The following is a 27,299-nucleotide window of genomic DNA, read 5'->3' as shown; positions in this document are numbered from 1 at the left end:
AATTCTGATGAGATGTTGTGGAAAGAGCACTTTCTGCAGCTTTCATTAATTTTTATTCCATTCTGCTTAGCCTGTAGCCTACAACATAATCTATTTCAGTCCATAAGGCACATTGTATTTCCTTAATTTGAGAGATCAAGAGAAAGACTATATTAAGAAGCAAAGTTCTGACACACTGTGTGATTCACTGCAGACTAATAGTTAATTTCAAGGCAGGAATTTGTTGCACACACAGTGTTCACATCTCTATTTCTCAGCTGTGGTAGAAAATTCTTTTCAGCTAAATACATGCTTGTAAAGTTTTAAATTAAATTATTTCAATTAGGTAGCTTCATCTCACCAAACTGTCACAGATTCAGTTCCCAGAAAAGTTTTCTTGGTGCAGATTTTCTAAAAGGAATCTCACAGACGGAGTGTCAGCAGATAGGGTAGACACAAGTTAGGGAAAAAAGTATTGCAAAGCTGCTACATAACTTCACTGTTCTAAAGAAATATTTTCTAAAGTTTATTATAGTTATCATATATATACTTTGATTATCAATAATTCACTGCTAAGAATCAGATTAAATTATACCATCAGCTATTTCATGCTATTCCTGTGCATAACAGTTCAACTATGCAGCTAAGTCGAGTTTACATTTCTTTCAACTCTGCAACAGCCAAAATACAAAAGTAAATGACACACACAGCGATGAAATACTCGCTTTTAAAAATGACTTTAAAGCTAGTAATTTTCTCACAATTTTTCAAAACTTTACAGGTGAAAAAACAATGAAAGGGAGATTGAACTCCCTGACAAAAACCATACAAGAACAGAAACAAATCTTGGACAGGATTCTAGGATCCTTGATTGCTCCTTTTCTGCTAGAATTGCATATTCCTTTCTGAACCCAAAACAAAAATAAAAGATGTGAGAAGATTTATGACACATGAAACCGTCCTTTTATCCCTGTTACAACCACAAATTTTGGTTCAAACATAGTTATTATGCAGAAAGTCACACTTCCATAGCACAAAATACTGGCAGATTAGAATGCTTAAATGTCTTATTAGCAGAAATTGTTGCCTTTCAACTCTGCTTTTCCCTCACCCTTAGTAGCTCTCAGAAGATCCTAGCAAGTATAAACATGCTCTCTTTTAATTACAGAACTGGATTACTGTTGTAACTGATTCCCAGTTTCAGCAAATTATCATCAAGTACCCATTGTGCATAACAATCACTTAATGGCCGAAAAACCATAATAAAGCAAGCTTTAATGAAGAAAGCTGGAAACGTGCCAGAATTTTATGGCAGTGCACTCAAAAAGAAAGAGTTACAATCTGTATTTAAGATTAAGAGAACCTTTTAATCCAGATGGCCAGAATTAAACAAGGCAGTGCAGGGAAATTTTCATCAAAAGCTAGTACAACATGAAAGTACCAAAATTCCCCCCAGTAAACCACTGCTAATTATTTCAAACAGAGGTTGCACGTTCATTTTGTACTGTGAAGAACAAATATGGAAAATACAATGTGAATGTGTTACTTTCTCTGTGATATTCACTTATCCACTAACTTTGACACAAGTGTGGAACGGTTTAGCAGCAAGAAATCTATTTGCTGGCATTTATTTGGGGAAATATTTGGACAGTTACATAATAAAGTTTTAAAGGAGTTTGCAAAATTAATTACAAATTATTTCAGATCAGTATACACAGTTTTAACATACAGCTGAGTAAACTACAGCTGCTGCAACAGAAACTTGAAAAGGTCCTTGGTTTCGATATTGTATTATTAATATAGACGACATCCAAGTTTCAATTTGCTCTCCTCTCCTTTAATTCACTTGGAACTGCTGACACGCTGCTTAGCAATATTAGCTTTCCCCGATTCATCCCCCAGTCAGCAGAGAGGAGGTGAGATTTCCTATTTCGCATAAGCCCCGCTCCAAAGGGACTGTTCGTCACTACCGACTCGTCGCTGGGTGTGTGTGAACGGGCCGCTCACCGTACGGCTCCTGACAGCGGCACACTCCCCGAGTCGCAATAGTATCATCTGATATCGAGGGCATTCATAGCCAGTAAATTGTTCAGTGTTTCTAAATCCCTAAAACTAAAATTATTCTTTAGCAACTAAAAAGTAAAAATACGATTTTTTAGTAGAGCAATAGAGCAGTAAGAGATTTTGGGGTTTAATGACCCTCCTTCTGCTTCTGTGAGTTCTATACAAACACCAGAGTAGAGAAGTACACACCAAAGATGATTTCTCAGCTTCTCTATAACAAAAATTCTTATCTTTGCAAAGGTTTTTCATGTTGATGAAACAAAACATCTGCAAAATTTGTTAATGAATTAGAAATCATGGAGTCCAGTCAAGCCTGAACTTACACAAAACCACCAACATTTCACCCTCCTAAAAACACCCAACAAGAACCCATTTTGTACACCTCCTTATTCTTATTCTGATGGTTACACTCATTTCTTTGATCTTTTTGCTGAGGCCAAGCCAGTGCTGAACCATGGTATAAATCACTCTGTCACAGCTACGAGTTAGGGATACTGACTCAGACAAAAAAATAATGAATCCTTGTGAGGATCTTTGTAACAGAGACAGTGGGCAAATCCCAGCGTCTAGAGAGTGGTATTGCTTCACAGCATCTTGTTCCCTTCCTTAGCCTGGGGAACATCAGAGCATGATCTGTCATTTCTGCATCCTGCTGCTATCCCTGTGCTCTTCTGGAGAACCAAGAAGTGGTCTGGTTTTTGACAGAGTGACTTTTTGCTCTTGCTTAAGATCATTTTAGTTGGACGGAGATCACTGTATCTTTGATTCATATTTTTCCATTTTATAATTTTCTGACAGCAGTAACCTTTGAAAGTCTGCCAGGCGCCCTTAAATGAAAAAGAACCTGCAATGTCTGATCAGTCTATGTCTCTGTACTGATGTCCATATTTATGCTTTACACTTCTGTTATTCACGTGCAGATACAGAAGGCGGCTTTAGTGATCTCTGTTAACCCATCTCCTGCTCCCTGCCACAGAACAAGGTCTCCTTGCCTGCCCAGGGCAGCACAGCACTGCAGCGCTTCTGTAGCTCTCAATTCTACCTAACAGATTAAGGACTTGAGAAAAACTTCCTGAGAACATAAGTGATACACACAGGTTTGAGAGAAGAGTGGAAACTAAGGCTGAAATGTCTGTCTGAAACCTCAGGCAACAGGTTCATACTGGCTGTGTAACATTTTTCCGTTCCTAAATGTTATCTTTTTCCCTGTGAGCTCACTCAGGGTTAATGAAATATTACTGACATCAATCAAAATCAGAAAAAATACCACAGCAACTGAACATGATCTGAATTAACAGTTGTACTTCTGGTGATAGCAGGATCTCCTGGATTATTTGCAGATTGAGCAGTAGAAAGTAAATCTTGTCCAAAAGCAACAATAAGAGCTTTTATGGGCACACAACTGCTGTCCCCTTGGGGCAACGAGCAATCCAACGATGTTAATTCCCCCTTACCCCAAACTTCTCAAACAAAACTTTTCTGCAATATCAACATCATCAGGGTTTCTGCTGCACCAAGAGCTGCTGCTGTCACACTAATGGTGCACTGGTTTATTGTGCCAGTAAAATATGAACTGTTACTTGCAATAGTTTACACACAAGGCAGGAAAAGCCAATACCGCGTAACTATTATTATGGTCGACTATTCATCAAAAACAGCCCTGAAAGAAGCAAGAAAAACAAACCAAAACAAAATCACATGTGAAATTTATTAATGAAAAATACAGAAGGAAAAACTAGTTGAGGAAAAAAGATCAAAATTGCCAAAATAATTGCAAAATGTAAAAAGAAGTAGAAAGACAGCAGCTGGCCTATGTAACTGAACTATTCTGGCTCTTCTTCCAGAACCCACGGAAATCAATGAAATAATATCATACTTGGTCCTGGCTCTGCACTTGCTAATTGGAACAGCATTGACTCATGCCCCAAAGCTCTACTCTCTCTGCTGCTACAAGAGAATTCTTAGTATAATTAAGTTAAAAATTACAAAATACCATACTGAAATAAACACTGGAGAACAAACCACTATAAAATACTCATGAAAATGTCCCCCCAAATCAATGCATTGTTTATTTGGGGAATGCTTGCAATTGTTTTTTAAGGGAGTCGTAAAAATTCTTCACTCACTAGGAGTCCATTCATGAGGGCAATGAATTTCCAGAGGACCTGATTCTTTATACAACTCAAGAGAAATATTTTTGGATGCAAATTTAAAAAAAAAAGTTTTAAAACTAATAGTTTTATTCCTTAAAATGAGCAAAGACTTGCCTACAATGTAAACAATGAAAATTTAAAAAAATAAAGAACACAAGTCTTGTAACCTAAATACAATACCCATTGTCTGGACTTCCCTATTTCCATGAAGAACATCTGATTTTCATTTTGTATTAGAACATTCTGCTAAAATAACTAATATACTGGGATTTAATTTAATTTCATTACAAAATTTCGAGATGAACAACTTCAGTTATGATCTGATCAGTGTTCCATAACTGAGAATTCACATTCTAACTCTGGAAACAACGATTAAAATCCAATGTTGAATCCTAGCTGAAATAAGTTTCGATGATCTCAGAGCGAACAGTAGTTCTCATCAGAAAAAACACCACATAAAACTCAGATCAACTGGCAGCTTTTGTCACTGCTTAGCCAGGGAAAATTTGGCTAGTGACTTGATATCTTTGTAATTCCAAGAACTTCCAGTATTTTTCTGTAAAGAGATACTCAACTGCCAGAGATAAAAACTAGACTTTAAATGTGCTTAAGTCAATGGTGAGAACAACAATGACAAACTTCTCTCTGGTATTTCACTTTCTTGGCTATTTTGTTCAGTGTATAAAGATGTAGAGAGATCAGAGATGAACATATGAACAGTCAGGAACAGAAGGGGCTCTTTCTTTTTTGTTTGGGTGTGTGTGTCGGGGGGTGATAATGTACATGGGAATTGTTAGTAAAGTCAACATGCTCTGGCTTGTAACAGAAGAACAAAATGTGTGACCTAAGAGGCTGACAACAGTTTTAATACAAAAGGCTCCATAACTGCAATCCAAGAGATTTAGACCAACTTTTTCACGTGCTCCACTCTTTTCATGGAATTCTGATGAAACAATAGCATTATTTAGGAGAAACACGCAAAATATAAAATTAAAAAAAAAACTCCAATAAAAAGTACAGAAAGCCCTAATACAAAATATTGATAGAAAATTCTTGGGCAAGAAACAGACAGACTCACATCTGAACTTACTGCTAGTGAGGGCAGACATCTATTTTTAACAATGCATATATAACAGTTAAAAAAAAAGCCCGAGGTTGCTCTGTATCTAAGGCAGTAAGTATCGTCACGTGGATAGCCTTAATTTTCCTTAGGAACCCATGAAATGACATTAAACCGAATACTAGTCTCAGGCAGGAATAAGTAAGATAAGGAAAAAAAAACAACAGAAAGCTTTTTCTATATAAATGTTCATGTTTAAACTGTAACTTTTGATGTTTAATTGTCAGATCTAGGAAGTAACAGGACTTGGCAACAGATGGATATTAGAATAATACTCTAGACCCAAACTATCCCCCAGGTGAGGAAGGTTGCTGACAAGGGGCAATGCACTGAAAGAATATTTCCCCAAAATGATTGTTAAATTACACTTGATACTTAAGAGTCAAGAAAAACAGGTACTGACAATTTCTTATTGCTCAACAGGAATATAACTATTGGAAGATGCATGTTTGCACAAGAAGAACAGGAAATCAACCAGACTGCTAAACTGACTTTATAGGTAAAACAGGATAAACACCGAGGCAAGGCACTTGTGCTGTGCACCCAGAAAACAGCACACATGCCACCTCACACCCAGAGTAACTGAAGAAAACAAATGAAATACCAATGCAGTACTCGATCCTAACCTTAAGTACCAGTCTCTGTAAAGAACAAATTGAAATATTCAAATACAAACCAAAATAAATTTAAATATAAACCAGTTAATAGCTTCACAGTAACTACTAATGTAATTCATTTAAGTTGTCAAGTAGTTATTGAAAATGAAAACGTTTGCAAGTATAAATAGAACAAATGCCACATTACTTATTTACCCAGATTATTGTGAAAGAAAAAAAGATGGAAGAAAAATCCTGAATTTTTTTAGACATGAGAGTCTGCTCAGGAAAAGTACAAGAAAGAACCATTTATGAACAGCATTTTTGTATGATATTCTGATAGAAAACCAAGCCCATTATTGAAAAGTAAATTGTTTAGAAGCATTCCTATATAAACTTACTACTAGTATTATAATAAAATAATACAAATATAATAGGAATCTAGAACTGCTTATTCACAGAGTTTACCATTAAACAACAGGAAGTTTGTAAATCTGGAAGGTGAAAAGATTAACATTTTTATTTCAAATCATGCAGATGCACACTTGAAATAAAACATACAGATGGTGCAAAGTAGACATCAAAGCTAATGCAAACAAGTGTGAATCAAGTAGAGAAATTATGGGTGACATAGGACATGAGAGAAAAAGTGTTAGGACACAGTTAAACACAAAGTAAACTACAGGTCGGATTGAAGTAAGCAAATGAGACAGCAGAATTTCATCGCTAAAATGACAGTGATACATCTTGGAAAACTAAAGCCATACTGAGAAAATTTTTAAAATAATGGGAACAGAAGGTTTAAACAAAACTATATTGGAACAGGACTGGAGCATTTTATAGTAAACTGGAAAAACACAATAGAAGGATGACACATTTTGAATACTTAAAAGAAAACATTTGTGGCCCATGAATGAAATAGTTCCATCTCCCAAGAACAACGAAAAAATCGTCACAGCAAAAGGGAAACCAGGAAAGTATTTAAGAGAAAAAAATAATAATAGTTGTTTGCATAGTAACATCTGTGACTATGTCAATATAAGCACAAGGGAGAGAGTAAGAGCTGTCTTCGTCCAAACAATTTTAAAAATACCTTTGCGTGGGATACAGTGAGAAAAATTAGCTGGAAGCTCGCAAGACAAGATAAATTCCAGCTGTTGTTTTTTGTGGACTAACAGATTGGTCCTAATTGCCACTAACATATAATATTGGTAGGAGATCATTTCCATTCTTCCCTTCTGTCCTCCATCTCTAAAGACATACAGAATGAATGGACTGTTACCATTTTAAGATTTTAATTCTGTGATGCCCTGTATAGCATAGAACAAGAAATTAAATGTTAACATTAATAAAAGTTAATATCCAGTGCAATTTGGAACATAGGTTTTGTAAGTCAGCATGCAACACTTCAGATGCTGCTTTACCCTCTCAATGGCAAGGCATATGCATTTCCAACACAAAGTGTTCAGGCTAGTCAGGTGGGTTGGATTTTTTTTTAAATGGTGCTCATGCAGTTCTGCATGATCCTCCCCTGTGCTTCCCTACCGACATACCTCTACTGCGAGTATAAATACACACACTGCACTGCCGTGTCTCCAATGCATTACCCTGCATAGTGTATGCTGAAAAAAACAGTCGTTTGGGCAGGCCATGACAGAAACCACACTTGACTTTTTCATTACATTAAAAAATAACCCAAATACCATACTGTTAACAGGAGTTAAGACATCCCTTTCAAATACTCTGGCCTATGTTAGCATGTCACCCTAAGAAACGACACATTATGCACCTGGATTCTTTTTTACTCTCTCTCTCTGCTGTATCTACCCAGGGATGCACTCCGCAGCTGCTAAGAGCTATACTTCAAAAGGTACCAAAGACAACACATATGAAAAATTATAGGTTTTATTCTGCAGGGGAATGAGTTATTAATGCTGAGAGCTTACTTTAGTAATCAGACACTATTTGAAGAGGGGAAAAAAAACCCCACCTGATCATGGAATAGTTAGATGAGGAACCCATTCCAGCTTTTGATGTAGTTTTGTCCCAAATTCAAAGTTAAAAAGACTGGGAAAGAACTTCTCCAACTTACTCTAATCCAATCTCATCCTGGATTTCATCCAGGTCTATACCTCAAAGGCAAAAGGGACTTAAGTCATATTTTTACATAACTAAATTCCTGAGTCACATTACAGAGGGAGAGTCAAATGAAACTCAAGAACAATTTCTGCCATTACATATTTTCTTTTTATAGTATTGCTTGTAAGAAACAAATGTTGTAAGACTATTTCAAAACTTAAAAGCCTTTCATCATTGGTTATTGCTCATTTCTCATTCAGATTTACTAACACTCACATTAACACTAATTCTGCATCATGGTAACAAGAGCAAATGGTGACTGCTCAGCTAACTAACAACCCAATAAATAATTTGTAATTAACCAGCTGTTAAGTTAAAATAATAAGCATTTTGAAACATCTTTGCAGTACTACAGACTTCATACAATTGAATGGAACGCAGCTGCCTAGAAAAAGTTATTGGATATCACACTAGTCTCTGAGCTGGGATAATGAAGCTATGTTAAATGCAGCCAATTATACACAGCTGAGATTAATGGAATGATCAAACTGCCATGATATGCATTCACTGAACTCTTAATTCACATGAAAAAAAAAAAGAGACCTCGCAGCAGCCCAGCACACCACAGTGCATTTACGAATTTATATTTCCTCGTCCCTTCTAATTACACTAACCGTGACTAAATTTTGGAGATGCTGCAGAAAAAAGCCTTTTTTGTTAAGTCCTTTGTTTCTAAAGCCACACTGTCCCACTTCCTCTTTGCCTGAGGTCTGCTGTCCCTGTTGTTCTGAACTCCTCTCTGCCTCTCTCAAACTCAGAACATGTAAAACTAACTCGCTCAGCCTACCTATCCTTCCAACAACCTCCAGACCCCTTTCAAACTACAACAGTTGTCAACCTCTTTGTTTGTCCCTAGGACAGCACAGCTTTGATTTCTGACGGTACTCAATTCTTGTCTCGCTCAGACACACAGGACCGGTGTGTTGGCATTGCCCTCACTCCTCCTTCCATCTTTGCAGATATTGACTGCTCTCACCCTTTTCCGTCTCTCAGATCCAGACTACAGACACCTCCTCCACAAACACAACAGACCACTTCCTCTCTCACACGCACACGAACAATAAGTCATTTAAGAAATATGCTTGAATTGATGCCTTGATCAAGTCAATTCTGATGCACGTCACTCCAGTTACAAAGAATATTAGTTTGATTTCCCTGTGCAACTGCTCAATTTATTACTTTCTGTAAACTATCTAGCAATTTTGAGACTTAAAGAATACTACAATAAAATTCATCACTCACTCAGCGCCAATTAAAAGCTGTCAAACCTGCTGATTCATTTCATCAGCATTTATTGTGCTTCATTAATTCTAGATCTAAATGTTTTCAACAAAATAATGAAGTTATATATAACTCAAAGCGGCAGCACCTATAAATCCTTCAAGCCTTTGGCAACTTCTTTAATCCAAACTAATCGTGTTTCCTTGTATAACAAGTCTTGTGATGTCTGTAATAGCATCTCACTATAGTAACAACAGTCTTAATGTTATAGCTTTCTTGCATGCCTGAAGTATTAATCAGATTCCATATTTAAATACAAAATTAGAGTACTCTTGATACTCTTCCTGAAACAGATAGGCTAATCAGAGCCCCACACAGAATTTTAAAAACAGTACAATAAAGATCGTGACTGTGAAGTTGTTTTTGACACTGGAGTCAAACACTGCACATTTCTGGTTATTGCTTTACTCTATTACCCCATCCCATATTAAAATAACGTTTCTAAACAGGCAGTCTATTCTATAAGCAATTTTCTCCGCCACAAGTTCTCCTTTTGCTTTTAAACAGAAGAGAGTAAAGAAAAATCCCGCTTTACAATCAGAATGAAGGACAGAAGATTTTATGCTAGAGCTGGTGAACATCACTCTCCTTTGAAAGCAAAAGGCTTAATGATCACAATATTCATTCTTCAATTTAGAAATTTCTTTATTAAAATAAAACTTTTCTCTTTCAGAAGTGATCCTAAACCCCAGCAGTTTTCCAAATACACTAACCTTTTTCCAATATTGTCTTGAAAACTCATGCAGCATCCTCCGCCAGCTATTACTTATGAGACAAGGATGTTACTAATGCTACATTATAAAAAGTGGGTTTTTTTTTTAATGACCAACCTTGCTTTGAGTTTAACCTCAGTGGAAAAATCATGTTTGTGACCTTTATGCCTGTATTTAACTAAAAATATGTTTAACAGCAAATATTACCTCCTTTTCCCAAATCTCCGATAACCAGCTCTAATTTCCACTGTAGAAAAAGAAAATTCAGTTCCTTGAACTTTATCAACATGTTTCAGCTATAACCAAGATTTTACTTTGTTGAGTAATACAAATATAATCTGCAAGCATAAATCTACGTATTAAACACACATTAAACAATATTAAATTACATATTAAAAACATTAAACAATTTGATCCAAATTCTAAACTCTAGATTAAATCCAGAAAGCAGAAATATCAGAAAAGTAGCCCCAACCACCACCAAACCTGTAATTCCAAGAAAGGCAGGGTTTAAAGTATTTCATTACCCATCTAAAAGCGTGAGCTTGTGTTTTACAGCTTGGACTCAATCCAAAGGCTGTCCCCAGTTAATCCACCCCTCTCTTTGGGGAACCAGAGACAGCTGGAGAGGACGATGACCATATCAATATCCATGCGTGCTGCTGTCATGAATGCGTGCTAGCACAGTTGGACAAACTCACAGGGTATATATAATTCAGTATAGAATTCTCTCATAGGAGCTTGCCTGCTCCATTGTGCCAGAGAAAATGTGAAGTATTGTGAAAGCAGCAAGAAAGCCTACAACCACGGCTGTTCTTTTGAATACTGCCACGACTGCCTGTAATGATAAAGTTAAAACAGACTGCCCAGCAGTCATTCACATATGAAAGCTCCAACAGATGCTCTTTAATTCTTTATCTGAATGAACCTCAGTCATTTAGCTTCCACAATTCTTTTCAGTATTTCTTATAGTGACCCAAACTCATGCAAAGAGGCTTCTTTTGGAGGCTGGAAATAACATCTTATTTTGCATTTGCCCCTTCTTCGTCACTATCTTTTTTAATTCTACTAAGAATTAAAATGAAGCCTCAATTTCATGACTGTCTGTCCCTAAAAACACGCACAAGATATCAGAATTTATTAGATATAAGCCTATTGCCTGTGGAGAAAGAGATTAAACTAGTTTCAGTGATTGATTACTCTACCAGCCAAGTTTATTCTTTCAAAAATGTGAGCACAGTAATCGTAGGTACAGCAGCACAGCGCAGTGTTACCACTATTTTGGTATGCACCATGTGTGGCAGAGGCAGATCCAGAGATTAGTACATATAAATCACTCACCCAGGAAGAAAAAAGTCTACACAATTGCCAACTAAGACAACTAATACGAAATGCATGTTTTTACAAGGGCTATTCAAAGAACTAGTATTTGTGGGAAGAATGAGTCATAGGATAGCAAACTTCATACACTCCAGTCACTCAGTGAAAGACAAAGGGAATTAGAACTTAGATGATTTTTTTTTAAATAACCAAGAAACATTAGCAAAACCAGCTATTGCACTGCAATAATTTTAAATAGCTTTGTTATGCCTTCATATTCCCTTCCAGTAGTAGTTTTCTCTCTTTCTTTTTAACTTGCATTTTGGGTTTGCTGTTGTTGGCACACTGTCTCAGTAGACGCTGAATAAACAAACTTTTCTACATAAACATTTTCAAAACTGTATCTCTTAACCCCTATCCCTTGAGAGGCTGGAAAGTAATTACTTAATTCTTTACAGGTTTACCTGTGCATCCCTTCTCTATTTCTGTGACTTTTGTTTCTACTTCAGTTATAACAAAAATAAGCATCTTAGTAGTTATCTCCATCTAAATCACAGCTTGTACCTTTTCCTTAACTATGTATTTTTTGCATTTATTGATTAACCTACATAATTTCACACTTAACTTGCAGGGGATCAAATTCATTGTCAGGTAGGCTTGAGTCAGTACTTTAAAATTACAGAAATTTATTTCATGTATTGCAAGTACTTAAAAAGAACCCATATTTTAAGATGACAAAGTACTAGTGTGTTTGTACATATAGAATATTTGTCCAACATTATTTTTATAACCTCACTGCTTTAAATTCATTCCAAATAGACTAGTTTTATTATGTTTACTTTTGTGTTTTAACTGGAATAGAGGCAATTCACTTCTTGTCTTAATTTGCTATGAAAGAGCCATGTGCCATTAAATATTAATTTGCAACATTTTACACTCAATAATAAGACAATATCTGCATGGATAACTTCATACACAGCGATTTCAGCATAACTCCTATGCACAATCTTACGAGTCCCCTGAACTCCAGCAGGACTGAAACGTACATTGGTACGGTGCTTTAACTGAAGACAATGCTGACATGTCTCAGATAATTTTGAAAAGGACTTTCATAGGTAAGGACTATTTTTAATAAATTTATTTTATGAAAATTATCTTAGTCTGATTTAGTTTTCTTTTCATGCATTACAGAATCATGGTTTTATTTCTTTTACCTTACAAGAATCTCTCAGATCCCCCCAACTTGTTCTCAGGCTTTCTTTAACTGGGCACATACACATATGCTGCTGAACAGACCTGTGTGCTCCTCTTCTCTCTGTGATTTGAGAAATGATTTCTCCAGTCCCCCCATTTTTTAGAGTTAACAATAATTGTTCCTTCAAAATCTCTGGAACCTGGTATACCTGCTTATTTTGGTTGCTGTATTTGTTTAAAGAGCAGACACTTGGCTCTGTGTGACTAAAGACAGGCAACTCACCGAATCACAGCATGACTGAGTTCAAAGGGACCTCTGAAGGGCATCTTGGCCAACCACCTGCTCGAGCAGGGTCACCTAGAGCACATCAGACCATGCCCACACAGCTTTTGAGTATCTCTGAGAATGGAGAGTTCCCAACCGCTCCAGGCAACCTGTTAATCTAATCTGAAGTCTCATATAGGTAACCATTTTCTACCAAAACCCACTGCCTACATGTGAAATTCGATTTTCATATTTCACGTTCTCACGGAGTATCAAAATTACCAACAAGGTCTAAGGACTTGCACTTGGCCTTCCTGCCTTCAGTGAGAAAGTTAAAGAGAAAACTTGTAATATTTGCTTCATGTATATTCTTACTTATGTTTTAGCCATGATTTTCACTTCATACTAAGGCTTGCGCCTCAATCTAACTTTTTTAAGAGTGTGTCATTAGATTTCAAGGTGTAGCATTTTCCCCTTATGAAAGCCATTTATATTTATCCAGTAAAACAGCATTATTTTAAGGTTGCCGTATAACAATTAAATGACTTTAAAAATCATCATCACACCTGTAGAATGACAAAAGTTTTCCTGTATATGAAAATAACGTAACGAACTCAGGAACTCACAAGCTGCTCTTGCTTCATGAAATGTTCCATGTGAAGTATAGTGTGTGTCCCAGGCTCAATACCTAGAGAATGCAACAACTCACTGCTAATTTGAAGCACATTAATCAATATTTAGAGTGGGGTTTTTAAAGGTTGAGAGACCAAGAAAACAGAAACTAGTCTTAAAACTCTTTTTTTTTAAAAAAACAAAACAAAACAAAACAAACCGTTATGCTCTCTAACAAACTTAAAAATGAAACCTTTTTCTCTGGGCAAAATTTTTACTGTATGCATAACACTATAGACTTTTTTGATGTCTCTTCACAAAGTCAGATGCAACTTTCATCTACAAGGCTATGACTTTCCATCAGTTTGCCCTTAAATTAACCGAGAGAAGTCACTGCTAAGAAAAAATGATCACTGAAGTGATAAGATAAGCAGTCGTTATCTTCTCAGGCACAGATAGGCTAATCTTGGAATCAAATCTGGGTTTTAACCATGGAACCGGTCATTAATTTTTATAACTCCTAAACTATCAGGTGGTCTCTCCAGGACTCCAGCCAATTCCATAAAAACAAATATGTTGCATGGCAGATTTCAGCTAGAAGCCAAGTTATAATGTGTTCAAGAAAAAGATGTTGTAAAAAGGAAACTTCAGGAGAGCGTGAACTAGAGTAAGGCAAAGGAAATACCAGCATTTCGTAGAGGTGTTCATTAAAGCGTAAGTACCAGGAAAATATTCAGAATCAAACAGAAGGAAAACTCAGGCCAGTAGGAGCTAGGTTAGTACTAATTTCAAAGGCTATTTAAATTTGCCTATTTTATAAATCTCTGCAAAATTAGTGCCAAGTTTAGCCAACAATATGTGCATTATAGTAGCAATATGGATGTAAATCTTTAAACAATCATGCTGGTAAAATTATTCCGTCCTTCATAAAGAAAGAAACCCTATGACATGGTGAAAATTTAAGTTGAGAAGTAGTTTGCAAAGGGTTTTCCATATGAGATTTCCACATAGGAGTAGGTCTTAATGTTGATGTTTTGTTATTAAAGTTTGATATGCTTTATTTCCTCTGATTGTCATGTGAATATGAATCAGCAATCGCTGGCGTTAAAGAGAAGTTCTGGTAAATCTGCATGATTTTTCAACAACTCTTTGCATTGTAATCAACTTCATTTATTACCACTTACTAGTTCCACCTATATTTACAGGAAGTAAATATATTTACAGTAGTTCACAAAGTTGGGAAAAAAAGCTACTACTGTTTGTACAGAAAGGTCTTGTAGTCAAAATTACATGTTGAAAATAATAAAATACCAGTGCACTTGGTATAGGTGATAATTGACAGCACAAGTTCTCTTGCACAGCTCTAACATGAAAGCCTTAGAAGAAGGTTGAGAGACGTTTCCAGAGGAAACATAGATGGTCAGAAGAATGCAAGCACAGTTAACAATGAAATACTCTTGCAGATAACATTTAACAGTCTACAAGATGAACAGAGTCCATTAAAAATGGGGGGGGACAGAGTGTATTCATACATAATACAGTAACTCAATTAACATTCAAGCATTCAACAGTTTAGTGAATGCAGAGGCAGACTTGCCTCAAGAAATTCATAGCACCTTTGGGTAAGGCACAATAGTATGTGTTTATTGAAATCTGCATCTGGTAGTAATTTGTCCAGCAGCAGACTTTTTTTTCTTTTTTACTCAAATGATCTACAGGGGCCCATATACTCTGCAACTGCTCGCTTGCAGTAAGATGCACATTGTATAATTTATGTTCTTAATTATAAAACAAAGTTTATCAGCATGTTTGTCTCTGTTGTTTAATTTCTTATTCTTCACATGAGAATAACAGAATGCATCTTGAACAGTCTATTCATTCTTCACTGGAATGGAAGAGATTTAATCCCTAAATTATTTGACTTCTCCCTCCTTTCTTTACTGGAGGTTTTTTCTTTAGAGAAAAAGGAGTCAACAGAGTTTGAAATCTTTCTAGAACAGAATTATTCCCCTCCCTCCATCACCACACACTCCCCCCCACCTCCAAAAAAAAAAAAAAGAGAATGCAGGTTCTAATCCTCATTTGCCAAGTATTGTTTTAGTAATGATACACCTCATTCAAAATTGTGGCCTAGCCCAAAAGACAGTTTTGATTTTATAAAACCTCCTCTGCAAAAGCTAGATATTTTGGAAAATGCAACTCTTGTCCTTGACACCTGCTTAATCCCAAACCCCACAAGGAAGGAAAACCAATTAGAGCAAGGGCAAAGAAAAAGGCAGCATCCTGGGAAGAGAAAGAAAGGAGGCTGAAAGCCCTACACCAAGATGACCGCAGTTTTGTCTCCAGGTATGCACTTGCTCCCTCTCAGTATTTTAGGCATTAATTCACAAACTTCAGTTTCTGGCTTACTGACTATCCTGTCTTCACTACAATTCCAGCATAGGAACTGTATTCTTAAGATACACACAATTTTCCGAGGTTACTTCAGGAATTATGAAATTGTTTTTTCTGTTATTACTCAAACTGATACAGTTCTTCTGGGATTCCTTATAGCAAGACATCAAGAGTTAGGTCAGCAGAAAAAAAAAAAAGAGTTCAAATACCCAGTAATTTTAAAGAGCACTTAGCCACTGTAAGGTGTGACACATCTAGATGTATCACTTGGCTGGGTTTCAAATGTAAAGGAGACCTGGAAACTTTTTGGTACACCTTGTTCAAAAGGGGACAAGGACAGCCGACAGTTTCGTAATATCTATTCCCACAAAGGGGAAGTGCAAGAAGATTCAGAAGAACTGAATTTTTGGGGCAGAGAGGCTCACCATTAAGCTGCTTTAACCTTCCCTGTCTTCCCCTTTACACAACTTGAATTTTAAGAAGCTGATGTCTCATTACTTTTTTATTTGTGGGTATAAAAATGCCCTATTTCAGTAACACTAGTATTTGGAGCATCAGAAAGAAGCTGAGAGCAGAGGGACACATTAAGACATTCTTTCTACAGGAACAAGATCATAATCACTTGATAATTCTCCTTTTGTTTATCACATACCAATAGTTAGTGCGGCAGTTACAGAGAAAATCAGATCCCAGTCACAGTTAAAGGATTACTTTTTTATGACAGAACCATACGATGCATCTCTAATCAGTGCAGATTATCAAAATGTTAGAAAGTTATTACCCAAAAGTTTACTCCAGGGATTTTTGAACCCAGCTACCATGAGACACAGAGTACTCTGACAAGGGTTTTATTTTTATCTATATGTTATTGTTACTGTCTTCACTAAAAAAATGTGACTTCAGTGGCATTTAATTTCATTAAATCTTTCCAGGATTACAGTCAGGTCTTACTCGCCCTACAAAGCAGGCACTGACAGGAATCAGGGACTACTTGAAGCTTTGCAAACAGAACATGAAAGGACTAGGTACCTTCTACACACTTCTATCAGCTTGCTGTTGCCTAAACCCTTGGAGCCACGGAAATCCCAAATCCATCAAAAATACCAAATATTTTCACGGTATTCGAAAGAGAAATATACAGTATCTTGTTTTAATGTAACAGGGATGTGAGGATTTGACAGGAGCACAGTTCAAAGGCCATTTGAACCAGCTGAAATACTCTCTTTCAGACAGAGGGATAACAAAGGCAGGTGATGGGAAGATTGGTTTGAGTGAACATTTAAATAACACAAACCCACAATCCACAATGCATTTTCTATGTCAAGGTAGCTGGACAGCTCAATAAATAAATACCAATACTGTAGAATAATGTTGACAGATTACAAATTACAATATATATTATGACCCCTTTTATACATACATCAGGGTACTCTCTTCTGTATACACACAGTAACGAAGGAGTGACAGGTAGAATTTCACACTATTATTCATACTGTTACTGTCTGTTACCACATTTTTGACACTTTTTTCCCCTGCTGCAAACTTTGATGCTGTATTAAAGTCATGAGCAGCACTCATTTTAACTTCAGTGACAGACTGCTGCAATCTGACTGCTGAAGTGCATAGCTGAGAACATGAAGAAGTTATTTTACCATTTTAAGCAAGACAAGAAGATTGAGTATTAAACCTATTACAGGTTTTAAGTTATCAGTGTCTCTCACTAGCCAGGTAACAAATATCCCTCTCAAACACATGGTTAGTGTTGTAAAGTACTAGTTCTCTTCTAGAGAGAGAACGAAGTGGGAATAGAGTACAAGGAGAGAACAGACTACAAGCCAAAAACATCTGGATCCAATTATGTAGAAAGATTTTAGGATCTCAGTGTGTAACTCCCCATGAATTTCAAGGTGTGAGACTGCTGGAAAATTAGGCCAGAATTTATAGGAAATTCATGTTCATAACTCCACTGTTTTGAAGTGATACACCGCTTCAGGGATTCCAGAGCAGTTTTTAGGCATGGTTGTTCAGCATTGCCTTACCTTAAACTTCTGGATAATCATTACGGAGATGTAGGAAAAGCACTCTGCAAAACTCTACCTCCACAGGCAACCTAGTTGATTTTTTAACTCCTTTGATCACCTTTCTTTACCTTTAGATTATATAGGATTACATTTTGTGCCTGGATTAGTAGATTTTGTGTCTATTCCTGCTGATGGAGCAGACAAAACACTTAAGATAGTATTTCCTTACCTATATACAGGGCAGGTGAAAGGGAAACATGGAAAATTGTACAATAATGTATTATATTATAAATAATGAATATAATAAAAAATATATTATGCACTAGAGATGTGCAGCACCTCTGTCTCAGTCAAGTATCAGAAAAGTGGGAATGTTCCTGGAGAATAAGTTTTACCTTTGTTGCATAAGGAAAAAAGCACCTACTGTCCAAAGCAGGAAAAAAAGAAAAGGAGGAGGGATAGGGAATATTTAACACGGTGATAGCGTTGTGCTGCATTCACACAGGCTTCATGCCCTATCTCTAGTTAACTCCAAAAAACCTACTCTTTTGCAGTCCTCCCCTACCACATCTGACAGTTGGCTCCTCACTGCTTTCTCATTAACTGCTTAATAAATGTTGTTAATTTTTATGAATCCTTCACAGACTTCAGATCGCTGAAGTCCTCGGTGCCACAGGAGGGTATGCCTAGATTGTGGAGATGCTTTAGAAGTACTGAGTCAGTACTCACTAGATTAGCCGTTGCAGTTACAAAAGTCATTTGTAACTTCTTCACCTTGTAATGTCACACACTGCCAAAGAAATTATGCCAGAATATTGAACCTGTTCAGTCATATTAATGCTAATTCATTGTGATGGATCACTACTTGTGAAAATTGGGGGTAGGTTGTCTTCTGCCTTATGGAAGGCAACAGGAAAAAATGTAATTAAGTGTACTAAGTTCCTTAGAGGCATGATTAGTTTCTAAAGACATCAACAAATCCATTTTTCAGATTTTACAGCTTCAGTATAGCAGATCACTTCAAAATTTTGGGTGCTATGTTTATCATTAGCTAAAAATATTCTAAAATATTAAATAAAGTACAATTTCATATCATTTACTATCACGGCACAAATTGAAGCATTACTTCATCAGTTCAGATACTCCTTGTTTAGATACTGATCTAATGAGAGCAATTAAAATAATTCATAAAAAAGAAAACTAGCTTACCTTTGCAACTGTACCTGAGGTGCTGTTATTGCTAAAAGAGGAAACATCAGAAAGCACAGACACTTTGAGCCCTCTTGGTAGAGAACGTCTGATATTGAACAGTACTAACCTGATCAACACTGTTTATAAAGAGGACAAACAATCCTGAATTCTTATCTACACGAGCCAGTACTCAAAAGCTGCACAGGCACTATGAAGACCACAGACTAAATATTAATGTTACAGCAGTTTCACAGCACCTGGAAAGGTGCTATATTACCAATGCTAATTGTTTTTATAGCTCATATAAAATGAGGCACTGACTGCTATTTGTTGCATAGCTTTTTCCCTCACATAAAACCTGATGAGATTATAAGTTTATTCATAGCAGTACTTTCCCTTTTATAGCTATGCAAGGTTTACTGTGAATTTTATATAGAGATAGATTTAAACTCTATCAATGTTTTGGCACTATGACAGCAATTCATAGTTTAATACATAAACAAGAAAAAACCACCATCTGTTGCTAATCCAAATGCCATTATTCCATTTCTTTCAGTGGTTTTAGTCTGAATTTTTTCCATATATTTGAAATTTCAAACAAAAAAGACAGCTTGATATCAACAGCAGCTTAAATAAAAAAAAATTCTTTACACTGAATAGTCATAATTTCCTCTATCTCTGCCCCCAAGTATTAATTCTTACATTTGAATTTGCACTTTCATTTAATTTGACTAATAACTATAGAAGTTTGATAAATCTATCAATCTATGCAGCTAATCAGCAGCACCTTTAATTGAAGGACGCTAAAATTTACAAGTCAAAATTTTCAAGTAAAAATATTTTATAAGGTGGTTTCATGGTTTTGAGACAAGGTCACATAGGATGTTGATGACAATGTTTATTAATTTGGAGTGATATGGGTAGCGTTTCTATAGCTGTCCTCACTTATAAATTCTCTCTTCAGAATGCCAGCATTAACGAGGGTTGACTGATGAAAATATGTTTGTAACTATAACACTGCAAGCTCTGGTCTTACAGGACTCTCAGCTCAGAAGATTGGCAGGCTCTCATCCCTGAAGCATTCCTGTGGTACGGCACGCTCAAAGGAATCCTTCCGTTCTGTACAACCCTACCATCAACTGTCCTTCCCCCTTCTTTCCCTTGGCTTCACCTAAGTAAAATGACTGCTCATGGCCCTCCCTTTCCTGAAGGGACAAATATGTATTTATTCAAATATATCACGAAACATGAGTATTTGTGCACATCGGTTGCTGACGTAAGTCCTAGGAAGAGCATTTGAGTATTATTAGCAACAATAATTGAAGTTATCAGTAAAGTTATCAGGAAAGACAAAGAGATCATGTTTTGGTATGAAACAGAGGAAACACTTCACAGGTAGTTCTAAATTCTTCAAAGAGCAGCATAAGGTATCAGCATAAAGACCACTCTTGGGCTTGTTCAAAAGCTCTAAAACTCAGTTTGAAGTGCTTTGTGCTGATGTAACAATTACCTCTGTTGGCAAAACTTCAACAGCAGAAATACCATAAATTCAGCAGAACATTGTGGTAAACGACAGACGTACTAAATCTATTTTAGGTATGTAATAGCAAAGCATAATAACCAGAATGCATTGGAAATTTACATACATTTTAAAATCCACCATAACCGAGACTCATTTCTCCTTTGGACTGTGTTCAACAGGAATTTTTTTTCAGAAAAAAATTTACCATTATTTGAAGATCTGGGAAATATTGCTTGATGAATGAAGAAAAATGATGACACTAACTGACAAAATGAGAAAACTCAAAAAGAAAAGAACAACTGACCTCCTAAAAGAAAGCAGATTAATCTCTTAATCTCTTAAAAAAGAGATTCCAGGGCAGGCCTGAATCCGTCAAAATTAATTTCTCTTGAAATGCACCAGATTAAAAACATGAAGGAAAACAAAAAAACTCACAGAGGCAGAAAAGACTCGAATATTAATTTTGGTCTACCCATCACTAGTGGTTTTTGTAGGAAATTTTCATAACATCAAGTAAAATTCAATTCTGAATTGGTTAACAGAAAAAAACTGTTAAGTTACAGAACTTACTGTTATAACACTGTTGAAGTTGTTTTTTTCTGTTTTGTGTGGTGGTTTTTCTGGCTATTCATATGTTATTGTTCCAGCATCAAATATATTGCATAATATAATGTAGAATCAGAAACAAGCAGGATATTTTTAATAGCAAAGCACATTGGAAATTCTGAATTTTCTTCCAAATTTGGATAAGCACAAAGTTCACTTTTAACACCAGCTGCCTATTATACAACTAAGCCCTGTTCCCCGAGAAATGGCTGAAAAAATGGTCAGGCACAAACTTCAAATAAGTGCAGAATCTGAATAAAAAAGCATTTTCTGTATTTTCTCCTATTCAAAGAGCTCAAAGTATTTTATGAGCACGATTATTATTTTTTTTTAAATTAATCCTATCCTTCTGTAGGATAAGAGTTCTAATCTGCATTGTTTGGCATACAGTAAATCAGCAGAGCAAGAGGATTTTGCAAATACCAAATAGGGTTCATTCACTGACCACAAGAACTTGTCATCAAAACCACAGATACTATGGATCACATTGTAAGAGAGAAAAAGCCTGAAGTACAAAATTACTGACGTAAAATAACACAGACATCATGACCTGCTGGCACCAATATCTGACCCTTATAATCACATTCAAAAATATGAACTTTGGTCTGGATTTGATTTCTTCCAAAATACTTTACGATCCTCTTAGATTGCAAGAGTTACCACTTGTTGCATTTTAATCAGTCATAAAACAAAGTGAAAATTTTATTTCTTTTATGTATTTTATTTTTTTTCATCATGACGAAAGCAGAAAGTATATTAAAGCTTCCTAAAGCATCCAAGTAATTCAGGAATTGAAATCCAAAGTAAGAAAGTATATTTATGCTTGGGTCTTATTAAGAACAGACAGACATCAAGTTTCTTTACTTCTGAACACAGATATAGCTGAAGAAGTGTTATATAGAAATTCAACTACACATACTACAGCAAATTCATGCAAAAATTTCACTTTCCCACTACTGTCACTCCTTCTATCAACCCATTTCAATAGATGCTTCACTCCCAGTGATTTCAAGAGCACTTACATGTGTTCAAGTAAGGATAAGCCTGGTTACTTTGCTTAATTGGGCCTTGGAGAACAGTGGCAGTTGTTGCTGAAGAAAAAGGGCAACAATAAAATGAGTACCCTTAAAGAAGTAAGTTTCCTAGAAAATCTTACAAAAAGGAATGGTCTCCACAACTACAGAATAATCCTGACTATGGGTTTTATTAATGTGTCAGTTTTTACTTCCAGAAGTGTGGCACATCAGTAAAAATTAATCTTTAACACAGAGTAGTTGAGTGCGTATCAGGAAAGCTATAATTTTAGACCAGATTAAACACAAAGAGCTCTCCACACCAGCAAACCCCAACATGCTTTGCAGGGTTAAGTCTGGCATATGTAGCAAGCAAACCAGTTGGTTTTAAAGACGCACTGTGATATACAACCATCACTGGGCAGCCCAGCCAAGTTCTGACCTGGAAGTCATTCAGTTGGTGGTTGTTGTGTCTCCAAACCAACGCCTCCAGTTTCTGATTAATAATTCCAGAGATGCATCAGCATTCTCTATTTTAAGCCCAGCTATTAAACTTGACTACACATTGAACAAGTATCAAGTTAAAAAGTTCAGGTTAGGAATAAGGAGACAAAGTGATCTGGAAAACAAGTGCAATATTTATGTGAGCTTGGGCAGCTCCCGAAGTGAACTGTATCCAGTGGAAACAAGGTCTAAGTGCTGATATCGGGGTCTCCCACAGCTTCTATTGGCCTTCAAAGCCATGCGTGTCATCAGAGACTCTTGATGAAGCTGTACATAAATATCCAACTGGTATTAAAAAAAATTAAAAATGTTCAACAGTACCCAAATTAAAGCCAGATGTGGAAAAAGCAGATGCTTGAAATTTACTGTCATTTCAAGACAGAATAGAAACATTTGCTAATTTTATTATTTACTGAGTAAACTATCATGCTAAGGAAGTCATGCAGAACATTTATAATTTCCTGATGCATCTCGTGCTAATAGGAAATAGGTGCTCTATTTACTAAAACCCCTGCAATTAGTATCAAATTTGAACCAGAAACTAAATCTGTGATACGATTTGTACTCTGGTTACACATGGGATTATGATTATATTCTTACCAGTCGTTTTAAAAAGATAAGGTAAAGCATGTCAAGAGGGTATTAATACTGAGGTCAAGAGCACAGCACTGGAAGAGGAAATTGAACAATGCAAGTCAAAGATGTTTAGTAAGTGAAAAGTCTTCCATATCTTACTGCAAATTGTATTGCTTTAATCCGGGCAAACGCAGTCTGTGCTAAGCACGTGAGGAGGGTAATGTGTTCATGGAAGCTCTAGGCCACTCAAAAACGTTCTATTTAACATAGTCTCTTACAGGACACGCATGACTTACCCAGAATCTCTTTTAAGCAACGGAAAATTTAGAAGCAATTTTTTAAAACTAACTCAGTATTTAGCTCATTAAAACACTTATATACACACATCACGAAAGCAGCTAAGGATTTGTTAAGGTTAAGTGTGATTTAATTTAGGATGAAATATGCTGAAGCATAAGACCAGCACGACAAAACCTCTAGTTCTTCTGACCACAACAAAACATTCTGAGCAAAATATTCAATTAAATGCTCTTAATGAATCAACATTTTAAGAGCTATCCTTTTTTTAAAAGAACAAGATTGAGCGGTTTCCCTATCAGATGAAAGCTAATTAACCTAATATCAGTGATTTTATATATGGAATTACAACACAATTATGACGTCACTGTAGTAAATTTAAGGTTGGATGACATGCAACTTTACAAGTTTATTATCATTACAGTGGAGCAATGGCACTGGTCAAATTTTATTAGACAGGAGGAAAGGAAAATCTTCAGTTACTAGAAGCCATTTTTATGGTCTCCAAACCCAACACTCATCTACAAAATCTTGAAGAATTTGAGTGCAGAAAGGCAAGTTAACTTCTCAACAGAACAATCAATTATTCTAATGACCAAAACAGGCCATACGCGTCTTATGAAACCTCTCTCACTGCTTTTGTTGCAGTTTTTAGAGTGCCATGTATCAAGAATATCTTAAATCAACCTAAAGAGTGCTGATCTTAACAAATCTAATGCCTCCATTTTAGAGGATACATTCTGTCAACAGCAGCTCAAAAGTAACCAGAAACCTGGAAAGCCATTTCGCAGTCTTCCAACTCAGCAATATAAATTGCAGCAACTGCACTGTATGAGAAAAACAAGCTCAAAACACAAGAACAATTCAAAAGAAAATACACTAAAAGCACTCTCTCATGCACCTAAAAATTTTAAAAACTGCCCCAGATTATGTCCTGAGGGAGTAGTGGAGGACAACAAACCACCTTTTTATTTTTTGTAGTCAAAAGTGGCAAAATGTAGCAAAAGAATAGGTCTTTTAATCCAAAGCAAGCACGCATGCTCCAGGATCTGCAAATAATCTGCCTGTTCGACCTTACTGTTCAGAAATACAAACTTTATCAAGACTATTAAAATAGTTAACCCTGGTAAAACAGATGAGTTTTTACAAAAATACAGCAATGCTACAGGGAAGCTATCAAGAGAATCGCTGGTTCTATGGTAGTTGGGCTAACTGGAATGCATTAGCTTTGCCAATATTTTGTACATCAGTTTTTCCACCTACGAGCAATGATTTCACTGCATAAACCCCACCGTTGAACCCAAAGATTTTTGAAAGCACACCAATTCCATTTTTTATGTTAAACTTTGACCTTCAGTAAGTTGCAATAAACTCACACCAGACTCTACGTTTTTTAAAGAATATCTAAAACTTCATAAACAAACACCTATACACCTTCTGAAGCTGCAAAATAAATGTATTAATTAATATCTGCAAAATAACAGATTACTAACTAGGGCAACTTTAACTGGTTTCAATGCTGTCATTAACAGACCAGACACTTCTTAGCAGCCTAAAAGTCATGTATGGCAATCAGACTACAATCACTCTTATTGTTCATGAGTAGCACCTGGGAAAAGGTATTTGTTTTCCTTTGTTGGATCCCTCTCATATATATATTTACATTTTTTCTAGGTATCACCAGGTTGATTTAAGAATGCATCAGGTATTTCACGGTTTGACATCTCCAGCATCTGCTCCAACTCTTTTCAAAAGTTAAAACATGAAACAGAAAGCCAAGTCATCATTATCCCCACAAACCTTATTAAGTAACACTGCTGAGCCATTTCCAGCTGAAAAAACAGCTATACCATTTGCACAGGCTACAGTAACTGAATAATCACTTCTCAAAGCCAGCTTTGGAAACATCCATATGATACGACTACACCAAAATTAAATTACAGATGTAGAACAGTATAGACATTTGCAGATGGAGTAAGGATTACAAATCATTATTAAAGTACAAAATTAAGACAGGTATCTCTTTCATTTTTTATGGAACAAACTCAATATCGCAAATTTTTAGCCATGGTTATTGCCTGTGAGAACAAAACATACCCCAATTTCATTCCACATTACAACTTTTGTCACTAGACAAATAAAACAGCATTGTTTTCCCCATATTATAATCCATCAAGCAGTACAATAATTACATTTTAGATGGACCTAAAATGATAATTGATTTCCTTATACCACATAACACAAGTCACTTGTTTTCTTTACAAGAAATACTTGAAAACTCAGATATAAAAAATTACGATGAATTTAAGAGGATGTCTAACCTACCTAGGAACCTGTGTAAATACTGTGGTGGTTAGCCCACACTGGACTCTCTGCTATCATGGCTACCTATTATCAGTACTTGTAATGCCTGCACAAACTGCAGTGAAACACACCCTAAAAGACAAGGGACAGAAACTTTCCTGATATAAATTCAGAACTGTCAAGGATCAACTGTCACTTAAAATATTTCAGTAATTTCATAAAATGTGACAACAATAAAATGAATAATAATAACAGTGTTACACATTTCTAACTGCCTGCCAACACGCATGCCAGCATCTATTCTTAAAAAAGAATGATCTCTCACATCCAACAATATTTCTTATTCTATAACATTAAGGGGACGTATCTTATCTCACTGGATGGAACATGCACATGGCCTGTGTAAATCATCCTGTAAATCAAATACCACTGCCTGATTCTATCAGTGATTCATTTAATCACATGGTTACACAGCTGAACATAAAGCCAAGCACCTTTTACTGCCACCCGTTTATTCTTAACATCCAAAGCGTATTGTCTTACCTCAGCAGCCTGCGTCTCCTGGTGTAATAAAGTCAGACCTGTCAAGTCTTCTAAGAAGGAATGTGAAGAATTAAAAACTTTAGCTAGGAAATTAAACCCTTCTCGTTCATATTGGTCAAGGACCTGTCAAAATAAACAAACAGAAAAGGATATCAAGTAAGATGTCCATAATGTGATTCATCATTATATTTTGCTCAGAAAACAAAAGTACATCTCTCTGGACACTCGGAAAATGACTGTATAATGTAAACAGGCAAAAATTACAGAGAAAAGAATGATCGTTTCTCCCAACTCAATTTCTGAAGTGGGGAAAGGTGGAGGTAAGCAGGAAGAGAAGTGAGGTTTAAGACTTCCTGGTTTAAACATATTTTAAAGCTTATAACAAGACAGATGATACGGCAAGAAGAAAAACTTAGTTGCAAAGTCATGAAAGGAGCATTTGAGTTACACAGAACACAGTAAAGACTGTTCCAAGGTATCAGTTAAGGGAAAGAACCACGCTGGGACAGACTGAAAAACTCCCCCAGCCAAGTCCAACATCCTCCCAATCTCCAGAGACTCATGGTTCTGAGACTATTGTATCTAAAAGCACTCTCTATTTTTCTACTCCTTTTATTTTGAGAACTTATAGACTCCTACAAGAATTGTGAGGAAGGTTTTAACCTATGCTCCTCTCAAACTCTCAGAGAATCCACAAACAACTGCATCTCTAATTGCTCAGCCATGGGAAAAACACCAAAATCAGCCATCAAGATATGGGTCCTGGACTCCTGTGCTCAAAGTACCACCTGATTTTTCATTCTCTGATGTATAAATTTCCAAACAAATCACAATATTGTGCCCATCCATGTCTTCTTATACCTTATCTGTGCAGTTATATGCATCATGTACC

At 36.1% G+C, this 27,299-nt stretch overlaps 1 protein-coding gene across 2 annotated transcripts in view; it reads right to left on the bottom strand.

Annotated features, from left to right (window-relative positions):
- Positions 1-27,299, bottom strand: part of ATG7 (autophagy related 7) — a 371,865-nt gene that overhangs the window by 299,178 nt on the left and 45,388 nt on the right. For both annotated transcript variants that reach the window (XM_068419882.1, XM_068419881.1), the window contains one exon: positions 26,408-26,530. In XM_068419882.1, the coding sequence (XP_068275983.1) occupies positions 26,408-26,530 (123 nt within the window). The remainder of the gene's footprint in view (positions 1-26,407; positions 26,531-27,299) is intronic.

This window comes from Nyctibius grandis, chromosome 29 (assembly GCF_013368605.1).
Source record: "Nyctibius grandis isolate bNycGra1 chromosome 29, bNycGra1.pri, whole genome shotgun sequence".
In the NCBI taxonomy this organism is placed as follows: Eukaryota; Metazoa; Chordata; class Aves; order Nyctibiiformes; family Nyctibiidae; genus Nyctibius; species Nyctibius grandis.
Note: the sequence above shows the minus strand (reverse complement) of the source record. Positions and strands in the feature narration are given on the sequence as shown.